At 39.4% G+C, this 22,784-nt stretch overlaps 1 protein-coding gene across 6 annotated transcripts in view; it reads left to right on the plus strand.

The window, feature by feature from the left end:
• Positions 1–10,129: 10,129 nt before the first annotated feature.
• Positions 10,130–22,784, plus strand: part of TAF15 (TATA-box binding protein associated factor 15) — a gene marked incomplete at its 3' end in the record, with an annotated part of 30,894 nt that continues 18,239 nt past the window's right edge. For all 6 annotated transcript variants that reach the window (XM_081271865.1, XM_081271866.1, XM_081271867.1 and 3 more), the window contains exons 1-5: positions 10,130–10,238; positions 18,454–18,493; positions 20,458–20,509; positions 20,598–20,682; positions 20,766–20,868. In XM_081271865.1, the coding sequence (XP_081127991.1) occupies positions 10,232–10,238; positions 18,454–18,493; positions 20,458–20,509; positions 20,598–20,682; positions 20,766–20,868 (287 nt within the window). In that variant the 5' untranslated portion in view covers positions 10,130–10,231. The remainder of the gene's footprint in view (positions 10,239–18,453; positions 18,494–20,457; positions 20,510–20,597; positions 20,683–20,765; positions 20,869–22,784) is intronic.

Genomic DNA, 22,784 nt, shown 5'->3' on the forward strand with positions numbered 1-22,784 from the left:
CCAGGTTACTTATCAATAAAATAAGAGCAGAAAATATTCAATTCCCAGAACTGCATGAAGAAGAAAAGAGAAAACGAGTATAAAGTTCCTTATATATCCCAGGCAGTCATTATAAGAATGGAATGAAAAAAGTTTCCACGAAAGCCTTCCTTAAATTCTTACAGAGCCAAAGTAAACTTTTCATTATCTACCTTCTCAATTGAGAGCAGATTCTCTTGTATCTTCAGTTCATTCATCTGTAAAATGCAAATAAAACAATGATATTAACCTCTGGGGGTCCTTGTGGGATCAGATGAGTTGGTGTATGTAAAAATAATCTGGAATCTATAAAGTGCCAAACCAAAGTAATGCGGAGTTCTAACCCTGAGGCTCCATAGGATCCTTTTGTGCTGTTTAGGAAAAGATGCCAGTTTGATGGAGAAATTGGAAAAACATTCTTTGAGTAGACATCTTAAAAACAGGCATTTCTTTGGTGACAGTAATTGAAAACAGTCTCCCAGCTTCTCTGGACAAACCAATGAGAAAAAGTGGCCCTTCCACGTTACATACAGTCCAGTGCCAGGGATCCCACAGGAGCAAAGAGTTGAGACTGGATTTCTTTGCCCCTTGCTAAGGAGCATCTATAAGGAGCATCCTTTATTGGGTGGGCATCTCTAGGATGGTGGAGGAGGCTTGGATCTTGCCCTCAGAGAGCTTCCAGTTTAGCTGGGTAGAATAGAATGAAAGTTCTCTGCTAAGGACATAACAGATTGTGACAAGGCAGCTATTTCAAACACAATCCTGCCATGGTCCTTGGGAGAGATTCTGAAGGGGAGTGGGGCAGAGTTGCCAGAGTTAGCACATAAAAATATAGGATCCCAAGTTAAACCTGAGTATCCCATTAATAACAAATAGTGGTTTAATACAAGTGGACAGCATTCAATATTTGGAATATATTTGTATTAAAAAATTTCTCATTAACCTGAAATTCAAGTTTAACTGTGCCTCCTCTATTTGATCTGACAACTCTAGGGTGTGTGTTTATAAGTCACAGGTATGACATGGGGGCCTTGACCAATGGATGGATTTTGACAGGCCAGAAAGTCCTACTTTGGGGCAGGGATCTTTGAGAAGCATCAGCTGGTAAGAGCACTGTGGGCCAAGCAAGAATTCAATCTAAGCTTGCCAATTATTTCTCTAGGCAGAATCTCTCTATCCTGTCTTGCTTAAACATCCCAGAGATTCTCCATTTTGGTTTACTGCAAAGAGAGAGAGGGAAAATATGGTTCTCTAAAGGGCTGAATATCTGGGAGGAGACAGGAACTGATCCTGCCTTTTTCTACACCTACCTGTTAGCTCCACTGCTGCATTTTGAGAGGTAATTTCCTCTGTTTCCCTTTTGTCTCCTTGGTTGGTTCATTTTATCACATTCTGACATTTTCCCACTTTCCCTGTGCTTGTGGTATCCTTGAGGTGCCATCCAACTTGAAGTCTGTACAAAAGTTAAGGCAGAACACTCCCCACCTCACACCCTACACTTGCCCTGGGCTTCAACCATACCTTTCATGTCTCCATTTCCCAGGAAGACACAGTGTTTCCCTGGTTAGAGTTTGGGTAGCAGGAGGCTTTGGTTTCCTTCCATTTTTGAAGATTACTTATTAATCCTCAAGCACCAAATTCTGTGATCTTCTTCAAAACCTAAGAACCCACAAACCCTCACAAATGACCTGTTGTGATCTGTTTTTACTTTCTAGGACACAACGTGAGCCAAATCACTTTGAACTTTGTGCAGGCTTGGGGGATTGGAAAGAGATCCAAGGAGGAAAGAAGATGAGAAAGGCAAGTCGGTTCATTGGAAAGAGACTCCCTTCACAGTGAGGGTATCTGGAGAGTAGTGGGAGGGAGACGGCTTTGAAGCAGAGATATTCAAATGTGCTCAAAAGTTGAACCCTGTCCAAAGCAATGCTGCAGTGACAAGCCCTTATATTGATCCAATATCATTATTTCTTCCTCTTGTGGGAGTGGGAATGAGGATAGGAACGGGAATGAGGAATCAGAACAAATAATAATGCTTAATACTTGTTACAAATTTGACATATGTGATAGACCCAACCTGATCTTTTATTAAAATTGGGAGCCATTTTGCCACAAAGCCATGAAAAGCTAATTTCGGCTTTACTATAAATTACTGCAAATTCTGAACCAGCTTGGTATGCCTGCCCGTGCCTTGAACTCACCCATGCCTGGCTCTCTGACCAGATAGCAGCCCTCTCTGAAACTTTAGTGACACCTCATAAATATTGGCCTTCCCTGGCCAGACAACAACCCTCTCTGAGGCTCTAATGGTCCTCATAAATTCTGATGTTGGGGCCAGCAAAAAAAAAAAAAAAAAAATGTAAACTACCATTAGTGTGATGCTTGTCAGAGTTCTGTTATCTGTAACCCCCCTTTTGTGTAACTTTCTGGGCTATAAAGCTGGGCTATAGGAAAGGTGGGGGGCTGTCTTGTTCCCACCATTTTGGGAGGGAAAGGCAGCCCGGCCGGTCAAAATAATAAGCTTGCTTTAATTTGATTTTAATTGGAGTCAGTGGTCTTTTCTTGCGTCCTGGTCTAACAATATGCTGTGTATGTGTTATGTATTTCACATAACTCATGTCATAGAATCTTTGTAACTTCCCTATGAGAAATCCACTATTATTATAAATAGCCTTACTTTAAAGATGAAGAAACTGAGGCATAGAGATTATATCCTTGGGGCTGGGGATATAGCTCAGTTGGTAGAGTCCTTGCTTTGTATACACAAGGCCCTGGGTTTGATCCCCAGCACCACAAAAATAAGTAAGTAAGTAAATAAAAAAAAAAAAAAAAAAATATATATATATATATATATATATATATATAGAGAGAGAGAGAGAGAGAGAGAGAGAGAGATTATATCCTTTATCTGAGTCCACAAAGTGAGTAATGGAGCCAGGATTCAAACCTGGATGGTATAATTCCAGATCTTGGACCCTTAAATATTATATTATCTTGCCCCAAGTCCAGTTTATCAAATGTGATTTTTGGGTCACTTGAAGTGAATCACCGAGAAACACTTATTAAAAATTCAGATTTCTGGGCTGGGGGCTCAGTGGTAGAGGTCTTGCTTAGCATGTGAGAGGCCCTGGGCTCAATCCCCATCATCCTCCTGTACCAAAATTCAGATTCCAGACCCACAGAATCACTAACTATTAACTAGCTGTGTCTAAGAGAGAGAGAGACCTCTGGGTTTTCCAATGGTCTAGTTCTCACCTCCCTTCCCATCCCATCTTGGCTGAGGGGTTTCTAAGCCCGCTGGGCTATACCTCTTCAAAGAGCCGTTTCCCCTCCCTTCCTCCTTCAGCACTGTGGTTTGGCTCGGATCCTCAGCGCCTCCCAGAGTGGACAGGACTTCTGAGGAACTCTTGCCATGGTCTAGGCATGTTGTCTGCCAAAAGGAGTGGTTGGCAGTTGCCACTCGGGGCCATTGCTCCTCCTCTGACAGAAGGTCACAGCTGGATCCCTTGAATCAGGCCGGATGTGTGAGCCAGGACAAGAAACCTCTAGGCCTCAGTTTCTCTCTTGATAATAAGAGGAACAATCAGCTTTGTCTCTGCCCTTTCCTCCTTCTCAGGAAGTGTGTAGAAAACAAAGTAGATTTTATTGGAAGGAATTCTGGGCTCTGGAGAAAGGCACTCATGGGAAGACCAACCTGAGGAAACCACAAGAATAGGAAGAATAGAGGAACAATGAGGACAAGAGATGAGCTAGACAGAGCCGAAGAGAGGCTTTCCCCAGAGTCCTGAGAATGTTAGAGGCAGGAGGACCTTGTGGGATCATTTGGGCCATTACTCGCTGAAGCCTTCACATTTGTGGCTGAATTGCAATTCCAGAAGCCCTGACTTTCTGGCAGCCACCTCTGCCTGTGGAAGACAGATGTCTTCTCTCCAGCAGATGTGGGTGTGAGCTTGTCAGTCTGGATCACATTCACAAGTGTACCTGCCTGCCTTCTCCTGAAAACACATACACACACACACACACACACACACACACACACGCACGCACACACACGCTCATGTGGGTCTGGGAAAAGCAAGAAATATGGAGCAGGACAGACCAGGTTTTAAATTTTGACTTTTTCGCAAGTTAACTAACCTCTCTTGAGTTACTGCCATTTTTAAATGGGACAAAGAGAATTTTTGTCTTTGTGTACTACCCTGCCATGCTATGGGGAGCAAGCTAGGCAATTAGTAACTTCAATCCTGTGAAGTGTTGGATAGTGGAGCACAGACACAAGGGTACACTGAGGTATTTGGTGCACAGGTTCATGCTGGAGCACGCTGGCATTCAGATGACACACCAGAGCCAGCCCTAGCACAGTCGCAGAAGCACCTTCTCCCTAGGCAATGCTCACTGGCTCGGAGCAGCCCATTTCCCTTAATGCTCATCACAGTTTAGCAAGGCGTCAGCCTCTTCTGGTTTGTTTTTTACTCACACCAGGGCCCAGGGGACTTGCAAGGAGCACAATAAAAGCCTGGCCAATCTGGCGCTGTGCCCACTTCCCTTCCACATAAAGGCTGTTGAACCACCAGGCATCTGGCCCGAAAGGCTGGGCCAGGACCTGCTCAGCATCTGGTGCTTTGCTTAAAAGACCTACCAACAGGAAAATGTCTGGTTCCCTTCCACCCCAAACAGGAAGCGCCTGCCACAGTCGGGAGAGCAGGGCAGTCCGCTCATTTACAAGGAGGCTCCAGCTGCAATGCTGGAACGTCAGGGAAATCATCCTGGAAGCCTGCTCTCGAGGAAGGCCACAGGAACACAGCTCCAGGGACACCTTCCTGGAGGGGTGAGGTGGTGACAATGGCTACACACTGCCTACAGCACTTAGCACAAAGTGACTGTCATTCTTTCAACAAACACTTGCTCAGGGAACACTTACTTTGCACCCCTTGGGAGACACAGGAAAGTCCTAGATAAGTCTCTCTCTCTCTCTCTCTCTCTCTCTCTATATATATATATATATATATATATATATATATATATATATATATATATATATGTTGTCAATGGACCTTTATTTTATTCATTTATATGCGGTGCTGAGAATTGAACCCAGTGCCTCACATATGCTAGGCAAGCGGTCTGCCATTGAGCCACAACCCCAGCCCTCTATAAGTCCTGAAGCTTGAGGAGTTTAAAAACAAGCCAGAGAGACACGGCATATTCTTTTTTATTGCTGTAGTTGTCATTTACTTATTCAGTTGTTAAATGCAAGGTTTTTTTTTCCCTCCTTTAAAAAAATGCTTATCTTGTCAGGTATTGTGCTACCCACTGGAGGAGATTCAGAGAGGAATTATGGTACCCAGCCAGAACAAGTTGGCAAAACAGGAAAGCCTTGAATTATGTGGTACAACCATGAGTTTCACAGGGTTTCACTGTAATCTGGGTTTTACTCTGGTCTGAGCGATGACCTTTCCCTGCTTCTACACTTGCTTATGACATTCTTTATATGTATGTATTCTTAATGGACCTTTATTTTCTTTATTTATATGTAGTGCTGAGAATTGAACCCAGTGCCTCACACATGCTATGCAAGTGCTCTACCACTGAGCCACAACCCCAGCCCCCAGTTTACTGCATTCTTAAAATAGAAGTCAGAGAAATCCTGGTAAAACAGGTCAGGCCTTTTTGTTCCCTCTGATGGCTTCTTTTCTCACTCACTGTAGGTAAATCCACTGTCCTCACAATGTTCTTACAAGGCCTGCAGGACAGTGGTGGAAGTGTTGGGAAGCTCAACAGGAGATGGAGGCAACTCAGAAATTATCTGTAGCAACAAGATTCTTCCAGTCATAGGCTGGAGGGACAAGAGGAGGAAGTGGTTCTGGAGCCCAGGAGCCAGGGAAACTGGCCTCTGGGCATCCCCTGAGGTCGAAGAGGAGGGGGAGGGGAAGAAAGAACCCTCTTCTCCTTTTCTTCCTCTTTCTTTCTTCTCCCATCTAATTTCTCACGAGGTCTCCCATTGGTTGAAAGTGACGTGTGTGTGTGTGTGTGTGTGTGTGTGTGTGTGTGTGTGTGTGTGTGTTTACTGGGGATGGAATCAGGCCTGGAGTATGCTAGACAAGCCTTCTACTACTGAACCACAGGCCCAGCTCTGCCTGAGGGAATTTCTGACACTGAAATTATACAACTTGTAAAGGGGCAGCTTCTTATGTGAGGATATGAGGAATGGATCAGGGCAAACAGATCCAGGAATAAGATCTTCCCAGAGGGGTCTGGGGTTGTGGCTCAGTGGTAGTGTGCTCACCTAGCCTGCATGAGTCATTGGGTTCGATCCTCAGCACCATAAAAATGTGAAATAAAGATATTGTGTCCACCTAAAACTAAAAAAAAAATATTTTGAAAAAAAAAAAAGATCTTCCCAGAAACATCTGCTAAAACTGATGTGTGAAATACACCTGCTCTCTTCCCTTAATATGTAGCCTAGGGTCAGGATGTCCAGAGAGCAGGATCTGGTGGTATGAAGAATAATTGGGTTAAGATTAAAGCCTTGCTGCAGATAATCATTCCCACGGGTATCATCTGTGAGGCAAAAGCCTGGAAGGCAGGATACACAAGTCAATCTGAGTCAGTGTAGAAAAAGACCCTAGGAAAGAAGCTCCTAAGCAGTGCAGACCTGGGGTGAGTTCTCTGTTTCAAGTTTGGGCCACCAGGGACACTATGAACAGATCACTGAGCTTGGCTCAAGGGCCTGGTAAGAAGAACTCTGTTTCTGTCTCTAATTTGTGAATTTTACCTTTCTGAGCTTTCGGGTTCTCATCTACAAAACATGAATAACAACAGTCTTTATTTCATAAGCCTGTACAGAAGATTAAAAGAGATAATGGATATACTAAACTAAATGTTACTCCTTCAATTAACTTCTTAAATGCGTTGTTTTAAGCTTAATGTCCACACTCCCCCATAAGGCACAAGAGGCTCTTCAGAATGTGGCTCTGCCTACATCTTTCACTCTGTTTATTACAACTCTCCATCCTTGCAACTCCACAGATCAGCCAGAGGGAACCACTTGTAATTCCCAAAGCTGTACTCACCCAGTATAGCAAATACAGGCCCTTTGCTGTTTAGCAAATATAGCATGCTGTTCCTGGTGTACCCCTGCTAAATAAATATTCAAAGCTCAGTGTGGCAGGTACCTCCTACAGGCTTCCTTCTTTGATATCCCCTCACTTTCACAGGGATGAGGTTCCCTTCACCTGTGTTTTTAGAACAACTTCTGCTTCCTCTAAGCCTAGTGTTACCGCTGTTGACGGGTGACGAATCCTTGCTTCCCCAATGTTGAAGTATAACACCAGAGAAGCACGCCGAGGCAAGGTCAGAGTGGAAATTAGAAGTTTATTAAAGGACAGCAGAAAAGACTTCTCCCGGAGGAAGAAGGGGACCCAAGAGGTGGAATCTGTGGAAGTGCGGTTGTTTCCCCTTTTTATAGTTCTTTCAGTGATGGAATGTAGGTGGGAAGGCCTTGGGCTTTTCCTGGACTTAATTAATATTCCAAGAGTTGTTCTGCTTTTCCGGAATTCATTCTTAACATGGCCTCCATTTTGGATCTTACTCGATATTAGACCCGATTTACCTAACTACACTGACTACCTAACTTTAAATCTGGCTTCACTAGCACATTCAACAGTTGATCAGAGCCACAGGTTTGTTATCATTGCTGTTAAGAAAGAGAAGTTCCTGGAAGAACTTTTATTTCCAAGGCTTTCCAAGAAGACCCCAGGAAATGGTAGTTGACTGAAGAATGAATGAATGGATGGATCAGGATACAAATTTAAGGAGCAACGATGAGCAACACGTTCTGCATTTCTTTCTTTAAAAACAATGATAAGGGGCTGGGGATGTGGCTCAAGCGGTAGCGCGCTCGCCTGGCATGCATGCGGCCCGGGTTCAATCCTCAGCACCACATACAAACAAAGATGTTGTGTCCGCCGAGAACTAAAAAATAAATATTAAAAAATCTCTCTCTCTCTCTCTCTCTCTCTCTCTCTCTCTCGCTTGCTCCCTCTTTAAAAAAAAATGATTAAAAAAATAGAATCAATATGATCTCCTTCCTCCCCCTACTACTCAACTCTCTCCTAATAGTGCATATTCTTATCTCTTCTGGGTTTCCTTCCTTAATATAGATGCCAAAAAATCCAGTGGCTTTTATTAATGAAAGAATTTTTATTCTTAGCCAGATATGGTGGCACACACCTGTAATCCCAGCCCCTGGGAAGGCTGAGACAGGAGGATCGTGAATTTGAGGCCAGCTTGGACAACATAGCAAGACCCTGTCTCAAGATAAATGCATAATAAAATAATTTTTAAAAAATATTTTTTATTCTTTTAGCCTTGTTTGTTTGGACCTGTCCAGAGGGTTCTGTGATCCTCTCTATCTAGAGATGAGGGCACAATTACTGCAGATATAATGAGGTGACTTCATTTTTTTTTCTGACCTGAAGGCATGAATTCTGAATTTTCTTCTCCTCCTCCATCCCAACCTGTTTCTCTTGATTCCTATGATAATGGATGACATCTCCATCTGACCACTTGTGTATGTAGGAAATTCAGAATTCACCCCAGACTCCTCTCTCTGCACTAGCCCCTCCCACTCAAATGGATTACCAACTCTTGCTGGGTCCACCCCTGAGTATATCTGACATACTCTACACTTACCTCTCTCTCTACAGCTACTATTTGAATCTAGGGCACTATGATCTTCCACTAGAATTATTGCATCTGTCATGGAATTGTTCTCTCTGCTCTTAGCCACCTCTCTTCTCTGTGCATCCTTCATTCTGCAGCTAGAAAATACAAATCTGATCTTACTCTTCTCCTTTAAAGTCCTCTGGTGGGTGATTCCCATTGCCTTGAAGATAAAGTTCAAACTTGAATTTACTTTAGAAGGAAGGCCTCAGCTATTTAGCCTCCTACTTTTCTGACATCATCTCCTACTACTCTTCCCTGGAGGCTATACTCTACACCTATGTTCCAATGCTTACTTGTTCTACAACTAGTCTGGACAGATCCTTTGCCCATTTCTTCACCCAGGTCAACTGAAGCTCAACAGCTAGGGTTTGTCTCAGATGTCATATCCTCTGGGAAAATGTCCTTAGTCTTGTCTGATTAAACCCACAGCAATGGTTAGTTACCCGACTTTAAACTTCACCTCGGCTATTTAGTAGCTGCAAGTCATTGGGCAAGTGAATTTCGTTTTATCTGCAACCTGAAGAAAATATTTCATCAGTCTGTTGTGAGAATTAAATATGATGATGTAAGGTGTACACAATGAAGAGTTGCTGTTATTACTGAAAATAGAGCTTTATCCGCTGCCCTCCCTAATTCTCGGGGTCAGGTGTGCTTTGTTTCTTTCTTTTTTGCAATACTGAGAATTGATCTCAGCAGCATTTTTACCGCTGAGCTATATATACACGGCCCTTTTTAAAATTTTTATTTTGAGACAAGGTCTTTCGAGGTTGCTGAGGTTGGCCTCCAATTTGTGATCTTCCTGCCTCAGCCCACCGAACAACTGGGATTCCAGGTGTGCCACTGCGTCTGGCGTGATTTCATTTTAATGCACACTTTTGTGCAGGTCGGGTACCAGAGGTCCTCACGACTTTAGGTCCCGGAGCTCCTCAGAATCTGAACGCCCCCAGGTGGTTGGTTCAAGCTCTCCGCTGCAAAAACCTAGCGAACTAGAATATACCATTTACAATTTTAGGAAGAGAAAGGACTTTCTAACTAAATAGTTTGTTTTGATAAGATAATCCCCATTTAGCTTCCTAAACTCAAATTCTATCAGATCCCATAGAGTGAGAAATAGGATTGTAAACAAGACAGAGCGAGTCAGTCCAGTTTCCTCCTCCGCCTGCCAAGGGTATTGGTACATTCCCCTCTCTGTTCCCTCTCAATAATGGTATGGCTTTTGGAGGGGAGAACAAAGAGGGACAGTGAAGTCCTCAGACTTCGGAGGGAGCCCTACTGCAGAAACACCCCTCTTGTCGTGGCGCGGTGGTATCGTCCACTGTCCGCTGATTGGCTGCCGGGGCCCCGCAATCGGCCTCAGCCCGCCGCGCCGCGCTCGGAACAGCTCCGGCCGCCGCGCCGCGCTCGGAACAGCTCCGGCCGCCGCGCCGCCTGGTTCTTGTATTCCTTGTTCTCGGCGGGCTCTGGGGGCTCCGCGCCGCGGCCGTTAGTCATGTCGGGTAGGTGACTGCTTCAGCGAACAGCGGCAGCGGCGAGAAGGGACCTGGAGGGGTTGGGCTGTCTTCCCGCCTACCGGAGGGCCCGGTGGGAAAGCCTCTGGCCTGAGGGAGGTTCGGGTGGGGGGGCGGACGCGGCGCCGCCATGTTGGACTGGAGGCACGCACGCTCCCAACGCTCCCAGGCTCCAAATCTCGGCGGGAGCGCTTCGGGGGCCGGTCTTTTCGCCTTGTCCTTGGAACCTGAGGAGACTTTCGACTTCCCGGGGAGGGTGTGTATGAGTCGGGGGCGGAGGCCGTCTACGCCACCGTAGGGGCTGGTGGGGGGATCCGAGATCCGAGCATCAGCCTGAGAACCGGTGCTTCTGGTTCTCCGCTCCGCCTCAGATCTTTCAGCGAGGCCTCGGGCCAGTCATCTCGCCACCTCATTCCTCAATTTCCCCATCCGCGAAGTGGAGCTGGGCCTTCCTGACTCACCCATTCATCAGGTGGGGGCCTTCACGCTCTGGGAGCCCTTTCAAAGTACATTGCCTTACACGAAGTCGTACCTAATGTCATTCCCTGTACAGTAACCACCCGCATTCAAGCTGGGGATGTTTGCATATAATTCAGTTTCCTTTTCACTTTCCTCTGTCGTTCTTCCCCCTCTAGTTGTTTGTTCTGAAAGAGCTTGAAGATGAGCCTTGTCTATTATTGATAAGCTCCTGTGCGTAACTAGAGAGCAAAGGAAGGGCAGTTTCTTCCACCAAGTAGTTAGGCTTGACAGTAGCTGTCTGTTTTGTGGAAGAGAAAAAGAGCCTTTAGTTACTTTCGGACCTCCAGTTGAGATCTTGCTAGACCAGAATAAAAAGTCTGAACCTGGAGGTCCTCTTGACTTAGCAGTTCGAGCAGATCACAGATGGCCCTCTGCTGTTGGACTACATCACAGGCCACAGAGACCCAGGTATCCACTTGATACATGACATCGTGAGAATTAGATATCACTTTGTGTGAAAACATTTCCTGAAGCCATATGGTTGGGGCAGCCTGTTATATTTTGATTATGAGCCAACCTGTTAGAATTTAGAGAACAGCTACCCCAACCTGGAATCCAGTCTTGTAGAAGAATGGAAAGATGTGCAAATTAGTAAGAAAGAGTGGACAGGAGACTGATGTACTTTCCTTAGATCAATGTTGATCTTTTTTTTTTTTTTTTTTTAAAGAGAGAGTGAGAGAGGAGAGAGAGAATTTTTAATATTTATTTTTTTTTTAGTTCTCGGCAGACACAACATCTTTGTTTGTATGTGGTGCTGAGGATCGAACCCGGGCCGCATGCATGCGAGGCGAGCGCGCTACCGCTTGAGCCACATCCCCAGCCCCTCAATGTTGATCTTAAGGAGCCAGAATATTGATTTTTTAAAAATAGAATCTACCCACCTGCTGGAAGAGGCAATAGTTTCATTAAATTTACCCCTTGCCTTCAATTCGTTTAATTATTCCAAGAGGAATGATTTTTTATTCCAGAGTAGACATTTGTGCATCTTTTACCAGATAAATAATTTGTCATGTAGTCTGGTAAAGCTCGAGTGAAGTGCATACAAGTATTTCCTCAGGAGTTGTGTAGCTTATCAATGTTTGAAAATATTAAAATTTTGCTCTTATGGATAAGTTGATCAAGTTTAAATGAATAGTGTTCATTAACATTTTTGTCTGTTTTTATTTTTAATGTTATTATTGATGTAAAAATGGTTTATTTTTATGAGACTGGATAGTTTTAATGGAAAATTAAAATTCAGGGGTTTGCATTGTAAAACTCTGGCTTTTCTATGTATCATATTCGTGTAGGAGCTGATTAATGCCGGTCTTCAGATTACCAAAACCCCATGTGTTTGTCACTTAGTAATTTTTTAAATGCTGAGATTGGCCTTTTAATTGTTCAAAGCATTACTTAATATGCGTTCTTTTCTAATTTAACATTCAGTTAAAGCTAGAATCTTTAAGCTTTATTTAGCCTTGTTATACTATTTCTACATTTTGTAGTATGTATAAAATACTTTTGTCTCTGTATAAAATAGTGCTTTTGACTTGTTCTTTGATGGGTGTTCAAATGAATAAACTTAATATTAAACTCCCGTAAGCAACTAATAACATTAATTTTATGTCCATAAACATTCCAGACTACACTTGTAAATTTAATCTATAAAATTGACTCAGTCACTCCAGATACCTGACAGGATAGACTTATAACCTAGTGAAAAATTTTTTTTTTTTTACTTTTTATTTTTTATGGTTGAATCCAGAGGTACTTAACCACTGAGCCATATTCTCAGCCCTTTTACATATATTTTATTTAGAGACAGGGGTCTTACTGAGTTGTTAAGTGCCTCACTAAGTTGCTGAGGCTGGTTTTGAACTTGAAATCATTCTGCCTCAGCCTCCTGAGTTGCTGGGATTATAGGCGTGGGCCACTAAGCCTGGCATAAACCTAGTAAAATATAAGCAGTTTAGTAATAAATGAAAATTGGAAACATTTTTAAGTCATAATATGACATTCAAACCCAAAGGTGAGTTTTGAGCTAAATCACAAGTATAATATCAATTATGCATTTAAAAAAAATGAGTCAGGGTTCCTCTTATTCTGGCAGTATGGTGAATATCTTGAAAATCTACAACTCCCACCCAAAAAAGGCAAAAAGTTAGGAAAAGAAGGGGCAAACCCTGTTGCCAAAAATGAAGCTACCACCTTGATAAACATAGAACTAACTTGGTAGTTATCCTGGAGAGGAGGATGTGGATGTCATTGAAATCTCATTGGGTTTTATTGTCTAAGTAACTATGGAAGGACAGGAGATGAAATCTTGAGAATGTTTCATCAGGTAGTGAGAACGGAAACCCTTAAATAAATCCTATGCTTACAGATTATATATTTCAAGGACAATATCTCCAGTAAAGAATGAACTAGAAAATAACCTGCTAGCATAAGAGATAAAAAGGAAGCTTGCACATTGAGTAAAATGCGTTGCTTGACAATTTGTAACGTAAGGCCTGCTCTTCACACAATTTGAGTATTCATTTAGGTTTCAGGAAACCTTAAGACAAATTAACTTAAAAATTACGTCTTTGCTGATAAAATCAGTGGTGTTTCTGGTAAAAAACAAATGAATAAAACTTTTCTGAAGGAAATTTCACAGCTTAGATCACAAGGAATCCAAAAAAAGTGTCAAAAAAAATCAGTTCACAGTTTAAAAAAAAATTGTAGAACATGAGGGAAAAATTTTCCAAAATGAGAATTATATGACAGAACTCATGATAATGTGAAACTATTATATGTTTAAGGTTATTAAAAACCTAAAAGAGTAAAAGGCTACATAAATTTGAAAAAGAGCCACTTATTTCTGGAGTTGAAAAAAGTGGATAAGTTTAATATAAGTCCTAGGCAAAGAAATAATTACAAATATGATTAATGTGATCTGTCTTCCAAATAGTAAATGTGGGTGGTAGATCTAATCTTCCAGAATTCAGCTTGGATAAAAAGGTGAAAATGGAAGATAAGAAACATGGGAAAAAGGTTGGGAAGTTCTGTTATATCTAATAATGAGATTGATAATAAAAAAGTGGAAGAATCAGTAGTTTAAAAGGTGAGACTTTTCCAAAGTAGATGAACATTTTGAATTGAGCACTAGTCTTAAATATGAGACAAAAATATGTTGATGTCTATATAAGTTAATGTGAGAGTGTAAATTATGAATTGAAAATAACAAACCTACCAGAGAAAATAGGGAACGGTTGTAAGATTGATAGTAGTTTTCTTAAAATTTTAAGGGAATAGAAAATAATGAACTAATCTTCAGTGTTCAGAAGGAAAATAGCCTTTGACCTTGAATTTTCTACTTAATTAAACTATGTTATATGTGGTCATGAATGTCTGTAATCCTAGTAACCCAGGAAACTGAGGCAGGAGGATTGCAAGTTCAAGGCCAGCCTCAGCACTTTAGTGAGGCCCTAAGCAACTTAGCTGGACCCTGTCTCAAAAAATGAGAAGGGCTGAGATGTATATAGCTTAGTGATAATATGTCCTTGCGTTCAATCCCCAGCACAACACCCCCCCCCAAAAAAAAAAACAAAAACTTTTTCATACAGATATGTACCTCAGATTACAAATACCACCTTGAGGGGGCTGGGGATGTGGCTCAAGCGGTAGCGCGCTCGCCTGGCATGTGTGCGGCCCGGGTTCGATCCTCAGCACCACATACGAACAAGGATGTTGTGTCTGCCAAATAATAAAAAATAAATATTAAAAAACAAAAACAAACAAATACCACTTTGAGTCCTCTATTGAAAGAACTAATAATGTGAAATCCAGGGTTGGGGATGTGGTTCAGTGGTAGAGCATAGAGCACTTGGTTGTGTGAGACCCTGTGTTTGATCCCCAGCACTGCAAAACAACAACAAAAATATATATAAAATCTAGAAGGTCAGAATGGAGTGTAAAAATCAATGTTGAAGAAAAAAGCACGGTAAATAAGAAATACTGACATACATAACATTGAACATTAAGATGATTAAAAATGAAATGAAAGCAAAACAATAGGTAGAAGTTGTGATTGGCATTAGGGTATAAAGGTCTGTATTTCAATGGAGGTTGAAGATAATTTTGAACTTTTTCAGGAAAATGTTATTTAAATGAGTATACTCATGAAAAAATGGTAATATAACACGAATATAACTTCTAAAGCAGTAGGAAAAAGGAGTAAAGAAAATAGGAAAGGAGTTAAAAGGAAAAGAAAAACTATATTATGTAAAAGCTCTAAGTTAAAAGGGTAGGAATAAATAAAAATCTAATAGAAAAATATAAAACACCAGTTAATAGACAAAGGTTCACATGAGAAAAAATGGCTTAGTGATATGCTGTTCAGAAATGATACACAACAAAAACAAAACAAATGTTGAAAGTAAGATGGAAAAAGACCAGGCAAACACTACCCTAAAGGTGTCTTCCTGTGATGTTGAAAGAAAATTCATGGAAGATATGTATGTAGTATCACATGCCTAACAATAGACCCTCAAAAGGAAAAAAAAAATGACATGTCTATGGTATGAGAAATTGACAAGTTTATAGTCAGGAAGATTTAAAACTTGAAGGTAAGGCAAGCAATAAGAATACGACCAAACATTAATAAAATCTAAGTGGTACAACTACTAAACAATTTTTTTCTTTCTTGCCATATAAATTGACCCATTTATTATAGGCTGGAGATTGTCTTAAATGGTAGATTCTGATTTATTTCAGTCTTCTGATAGAATTAACTGTGAGGGAAGAAGTAGAGGTATAGGCCCAGGCATTACAATGCCAGATCCCCATATCCTGTCCCTTTATTTTTCTTTTGCCACATAAGAAACGTGTATTTGGTGTGCTGGCTGACAGTTTTCATTTTTCGGAGGGAGAAACCATCATGGTTCCCATATTAATGACCATTCTGACCTTCTTGGTGACTAACCATGTTGCTGTGACAGGACTGAGCCCAAAGAGACATCAAACATGATTTTGTAGATACAGAATTCACCCCAAATTTAGAAACTTTATAATTCTTTTTAAGCACATAAGGGACATGTGTGGGTGCAGGGGGAGAACCCAGTAAGTTCTATTATACCAAAAATGATAAAGTACCGTTTTTGGGTTTAATAAAATATTAAGGAAAAAGAAAAGAGAAAACCCTATACACTGGAAATTTTAAAAGCATATCTAAATAATTCATGAGCCCTTATACAAAAGATGTCAGTATTTCAGAGGGTTGAAGGGACTGGGTAAAGGTTAAGGACCTTAATACTTACTAGATTTGAGGTAGGGTCACATGGTGATACAGGTGCTATGTACTTCTGTAGTTTTTCCTGAACCAAAAGGAAATACATTGGGATCTTGTACTCCTTTCTGTCTCTGGGAGAATCCGTATCTATGTCTTGGGTTACAGTTTAATCTGAAGCTTCATGCCTCTCCAAGTGTCTTTTAAGTTTTGCTCAGTTTTTCCCTCCATAATCCTTTTCACCATCCAATTTATATGAAGCTAATTTCCTTTGCCATTGGATAGATGCTTCTAATCTCTTCATGGTTCAGTAGATTTTATATCTTTTTTCCTGTTTTTCTTTGGTCATTATTAACTTTTAGTCAGTAGTTATTATGGGCATAGCAGTAATATACAGTGGGGTTTTTTTTTTTTTTAGTTTTAAGTAGTTTTATGCCCTTCATATTCATAAAATAGTTTGTGTTAAGATTATATTTACTATTAAAATTAAGGATCTTAAAAAAATCTTAAGTCAGATTGGAGATCTTTATTGCAGACAAGTGTCAAATTTGTTGTCACACATAGGTACAGCCAGTGTCTATGTTTTCATATAGTAGCTTTATATATATAAATTGGATGAATTTAATTTTGGATGAGTTTCATAACTATTGAACAGCATTTTTTGTTTAAGATTGAGTAAAGTTGGGCTTAATGGTCAGCAGTTTGAGACAGTAATTTTGCAGTTACAAGAGTCTCATAAAAATTTGATCCTATTCATTATAAATAAACAAACCCATACGTTTGACTTGATTAGAAGCTAAAAGGTTTTTTTGTTTGTTTTTTTTTGTACTGGATATTGAACTTAGGGGCATTTAGCTACTGAGCCACATCCCTAGCCCTTTTTATTTTTTATTTGCGACAGGGCCTTGCTAAGTTACTTAGGGCCTTTCTTAGTTGCTGAGGCTGGCTTTGAACTTGTAATCCTTCTGCCTCAGCCTCCCAAGTCACTGGGATTATAGGCATGTGCCAGTGGGCCTCAGCTCTTCAATAATTTTTGATGTGTTAGACACTTTGAAATATTAAAAAAAGCAGCTGGGCACGGTAGGCACATGCCTGTAATTCCAGCAGCTCAGGAGGCTGAGACAGGAGGATCGCATATTCAAAAGCCAGCCTCACAAAAAAGTGAGATGCTAAACACTCAGTGAGACCCTGACTCTAAATAAAAATATACAATAGGGCTGGGGATGTGGTTCAGTGGTCGGGTACTCCGAGTTCAATCCCTGGTACCCCCCCCAAAAAAAAAGAAAAAAAAAAAAAAAGAAAAAAAACTTACAGTTCAACTTTTTCTCTCTTTTTTTGGCATGTTAATTCATGCTGTCCTTGGTAATTTTTATTGCTATAATTGAGGCTAAAATAGGTATTGTTTAGTATACTAGTTGGCTGAGTCCTTGAAAGCATGGTAAAATTGGAGTTAAATTAACTGAGCAATTTTTAGCGAATATTTGGAAACTCTTATTGGTGCTGACAATCACAGCAGTCCAATATAGAGAATGGTGTATATGTTGGGGTGGTAAGGATATGTTAGTAAATGTAACCCTGGCATACCTTTCCCCCTTTGGGGGGGGAATATGATTAGTTTTAGCAGGTGTCTTTTCATATATAAATATAAAATATGGCTTGAGCTTTGGGTGTTTGTTTTGTTTTGTTACTGAGGATTGTACCCAGGGATACTTTGCCACCTAATACATCCCAGGTCCCCTTATTTTATTATTATTATTTTTAACCTTGGATAGACTCAAATTTTGTTTTTAGGAATTGCTGGTTGAAACACACTACATAGACCCCATGACCTCTGGTGAGTTGAAACCTGCAATTTGAAAACTGCTCTATACCGCAAAGTCCCAGCACTGGGATTAGGGTTCTTTTGTCAGTGCGTTTCCTGGACTTTGGCCCAGGCCTGCCCCACAGCAGACACTTAGAAATGTTTGAGTGTTCAGTTCCATTGTGGTAACCCTCATCCCCTGCTCCATGGTGACTTGGGCAGGGTGATCCTGGCCCTTTTAAAGGATCTTGCTAAATTGCCTAGGTTGGCCTTGATTTGGGATCTTCCTGGTTTAGCCTCCTGAGTTGTTGGGATTATAGGCATTGGGATTATAGATATGCCCCACCAGCCTGGCTTTTTTAAAGAATGCTTTTTAATTGTTTGTTTCACGTTTGTTCATTTGGTTCTTGTGACCTTCAGCACACATTTGTAGAGCAGTTGTTTTCAAAGGTGTAGTTATGTTAAAAAACAAACACTGTTTGTATAAATTTCTTCTTGTACGGTATTTAATTTGTAGTTTTTGTTTCTGCAGTAAATTTTGACATTTTCTTACCGCGTTTCATCCATATGGGCTAACGTCAGTCTAAGGGTTGAAAACAATTTCAAGTGAGATTTAAAATTGTTTTTATGTATTTTAGATTCTGGAAGTTACGGTCAATCTGGGGGTGAACAGCAAAGGTAAAGTATACATACACTTTAATATCATGAAAGGCTACAACTGAGAAAAATAAGATGAATTTTGTCAAGCTTTTCTTTTGAGACTTGGTATTTGGATGTCTGAAGAGAATTAAATATTAGCTTATTATGGGAAAGAGAGTTGCCCTATGTAAATATCTGGGAAACATTCCATTTTTAAATGGCTGTTTATAACAATAAATATAGATTTCTCCTGGAGATTAAAACAAATCTCCTGGCTATTGTAAAGATTGTTTTCTTTAGAAAATTTCTTAGAAGAAATAATTATGAAGGGGATTTAAGCAGTTGAACTATTAATAGGTTCTTAGAAAAAGCTTTCCATTTTTTGACAGTGTATAGTGTGCTAATGTCTTTATAAAGCAGATTTTCTTGAAGCACTATAATAGAAATGTTTAACATTTTTAGAGTCCTTCCAAGTCCACAATAAAAAGAAAGTTTTTGTGAATGTGTATATTCTACTTTTGTTTACCAGAGTGTAACCTTCAGCTTATACTATAAACAGTTTTCAGCCCAATGTGAGATATTCAGAATAGCATGTCAGATATCTTCTGTCATCAGATTTTAAGCTTCCTAAAAGCAAAACTGATTCTAATTTTTTATTTTCATAAGATAGTATTTATTTCTTAGTAGGCAACTGACAAGTATTTATTCAGTGAAATGTATTTTTTAAAGTTAAAGGAATTCTCTTAGCATGTAATAGCTCTAAAATAATAGTATTTTTAAAAAACATTTTTTAAATGTTTTATTTTTCTTTGGATATTAGTCATGATATATACAGAAAATTTGTTTCTTACTTGCTAGAGTTCACATTCTACAAAATTAAAGAAAATTCAACTCTGGGAAGGTACATTCACTCATTCAGTCAGTCAACAAATATTGAACTACTTGTCAGATTCTGCTGTGATACTGGGGATACAGTATAATTTCATTTTGTGATAGTACTCTGGAAGATGCCTCTAATTACTGAGGCATTTAAACTGGACTTTTAGTACTGCAAAGGCCCTTTCTAGGAAGCTAAAGTTTTTTTTTTTTTTCCTTAATCATTTTTTAGTTGTAGATGGACATTGTACCTTTATTTTGTTTATTTTTATGTGGTGCTGAGGATCAAACCCAGTGACTCACTCCTGCTGGACAAGCACTCAACCACTGAGCTACAACCCATTCCTAAAGATGTTTTATATAAGGCAGATGATAGGAAGAAATCTGTCAGAATGTAACTAAATTGATTAAAGTGTTAAAAAGTTCTAATATTTCCTGCTTTAGATATTTATTATGGATATATTACCATGCTGTTTTTGGAAATAACAATGCTGTTTTAGGAAATAACACATTCTTAAGTGTTATTTATGTATTTATTCATTTAATTTTTAGTTGTAGACGGACACAATATCTTTATTTATGTGGTGCTGAGGATCAAACCCAGTGCCTCACATGTGCTAGGCAAGCACAACCCCAGCCCTCTTAAGTGTTATTTTTAAGACCATTGTGTAGCTATAAATTTCTGTATATGATTTAAATATTGGAAAAATTTGGACCTCTGCTTAAACTGAGATTAAATAAAAACTTGCCTATAGAATGAGACTTGTCAGTAACCTATCTTTTTATTTTTATTTCATTATTTATCCCAAAGCATAATTCTCTTGGAATTTTCTATAGCTCTGATGAAGTTTTGTTTTTTGTATTTGGGTTTTTTTTTTTTTTTTGGTGGGAAATTATCAAAGCAAACCTTTTGGTATTTGACATTGAAGAGGTCTGGGAATGACTTAAGTTATGTCTTGAGTCATTGGTCATCACTTTTCACTTTAGAATCTGAGACAGGCAATTGACAATTCTCAGAAAAGAAGCTTGTATTTGAGTAGAGTTGAAAATAAGGCAGGGCTTTTCATTTAAATTTTTAAATTTCTTTAAGCAAATTTCTTTTTAAGTATTACATTTTTCTTTTACAGTTACTCTTCCTATGGAAATCAAGGCAACCAAGGCTATGGACAAGCACCACAAGTAGGTTGAAAAGTAAATTGTCTTCTTTATGTTTGTTTTTTTGTCTTAAGTAGGCAATGAAACTTGAGTAAATTTACCTAAATTTCAGAGCTATTCTGGCTATGGACAAACGACTGATTCTTCATTTGGACAGAACTATGGTGGTTACTCCAGTTATGGACAGAACCAATCAGGTTGGACTGGCTTGTTAAATTTGCTCTTTTAGAGATTCATAAATCGGAACCTTTACTAAGTAGTATGCCTGTATAATCTTTAGGTTATTCACAGTCCTACGGTGGTTATGAGAATCAAAAGCCCAGCTCATATGGCCAGCAATCATATAATAACCAAGGACAACAAAACACGGAATCATCAGGAGGGTAAGAAAACAGTAATGAGATTGTTTTGGGCAGTGGAAATAAACAGCTTTCATTACCAAAATCCTAGCTTTAAATTTCTCAGTGCTTTTTTATTTCTACTTTATTTAATTATTTGTTAGTATCTTTCTGAATCAAATCCAGGACTTCTCACATGCTGGGCAAGTTCTCTACCGCTACCGCCTCAATTTTATTTTTGAGCCATTTGAATGTCCAGCTTTTCAGGGACAAAAATATTAATTAGAAAAAGTGCTAAAACTTTATAACTGTATCAGATAATCTAGAATTTGTTTTGTTAACATACATAGGTGAAATTAGCCAATGAATTGTAGGTTTTATAAAGTTTTCAAAATTTTAGCTTTGAAGGGCTTGTGCTTATTTTTATTAATAGCAACTTTTATTGATTGTTAAATTTTCTGTAATGGTTTTTCTTTTTTTTTTTTTTTTTCAAAGAGAAAGAGATAGAGGAGAGAGAAAGAGAGAAATTTTTTTTTTAAAGAGAGAGTGAGAGAGGGGAGAGAGTGAGAGAGAGAGAAAGAGAGAGAGAGAGAGAGAATTTTTAATATTTATTTTTTAGTTCTCGGCGGACACAACATCTTTGTTGGTATGTGGTGTTGAGGATTGAACCCGGGCCGCACGCATGCCAGGCGAGCGTGCTACCGCTTGAGCCACATCCCCAGCCCTGTAATGGTTTTTCATTCCCTAATGTAATTGATCCTCAGATACCACTCTGGGATGGTGTTAGTAGTTATTCTCATTTTGTGGAGGCACAGAAAAGTTTTAAGATGATTCAGCTTGTTAAGTTACACAACTAAAAAATGAGGCAGAAACTGAGGTCTCCAGCCAGGTTTTTTTTTGTATTTTTTTTTTTTTTTTGTCTTCAGTGAAGGAAGTTATTCTAAGTGAAATTCAGTTAAAGCTTTAGGGAAAGAATTGTGTGTCAAATTGTCAGTCTTACAGATATGAGATATGAGAGTGCTTTCAAAAGTAAAAAAGTGCAAATTTAGGGAATAAGTATTAAGGAGAATCTTTTATGAATGGCAAATGTTTAAAAGTATGACATAAATGCAGATTGAAGAGAAATGTTAGGTTTGGTTTGACAGCCATTTTAAAGTAAAGGGCTAGGAGTTGGATCACAGTTTAGTTGTGCTTTGGGTAGGGAGTTGAGGAATATAACGGCCTTTATTAGATTATTCTGATCTTCTGATGCAGAATAACATGTGACTGTATGAGACCTTTTTTGTTCTTTTTTTTTTTTTTCCTTTCTACTGAAGTTCAAATCCAATTAAGTGTTGGCTTTTAACATTCCCATGGTGAGAGCAGGTAATTAATAGTCATATTGCTCAGACTGTCCTTAGGATTTTTCCTTTTTGATGTAGGGTCCCATTGTGTTGACCCTTAAACTCCTAGGCTCAAGCAATCCTGATTCAGCTTCTCGAATAGCTAGGACTACAGGTACTTTCTACTGCACTCAGCTTGAGTTTTCCTTTTGAAATGCCAAAAATATGAAATTGGTAGTTTTTTTTCTTTTAAAATTTATTTATTTTTATGTAGTGCTGAGGATCGAACCCAGTGCCTCATACATGCAGGGCAAGTGCTCTACGCTAAGCCACAACCCCAGCCCCAGTGGTAGTCTTTTCAGACAAAATTATGACATCACAAAGCAAGTTCCTCTAACTCATCAGACTTAAAATATGAATGTTGTTTTACTGTTTTATTAAGATGATATTGTCTTTCAGTGTCATTATTATAAAAGAACTCATCACCTGTGACATGTTTGTTAAAAGAGTCAGACATATTACCATACTTTGTAGCATCCTTTTTTAAATTTAAAGAGAAATAAAAACCATAGTTATTTTATTTTACTACAGTTTTCAAAGGTACATGTGGTTTTTCCTGTAATGTGGCAACTGTTTTTT

Source organism: Spermophilus citellus (assembly GCF_964194105.1).
Source record: "Spermophilus citellus genome assembly, chromosome: 17".
NCBI lineage: Eukaryota > Metazoa > Chordata > Mammalia > Rodentia > Sciuridae > Spermophilus > Spermophilus citellus.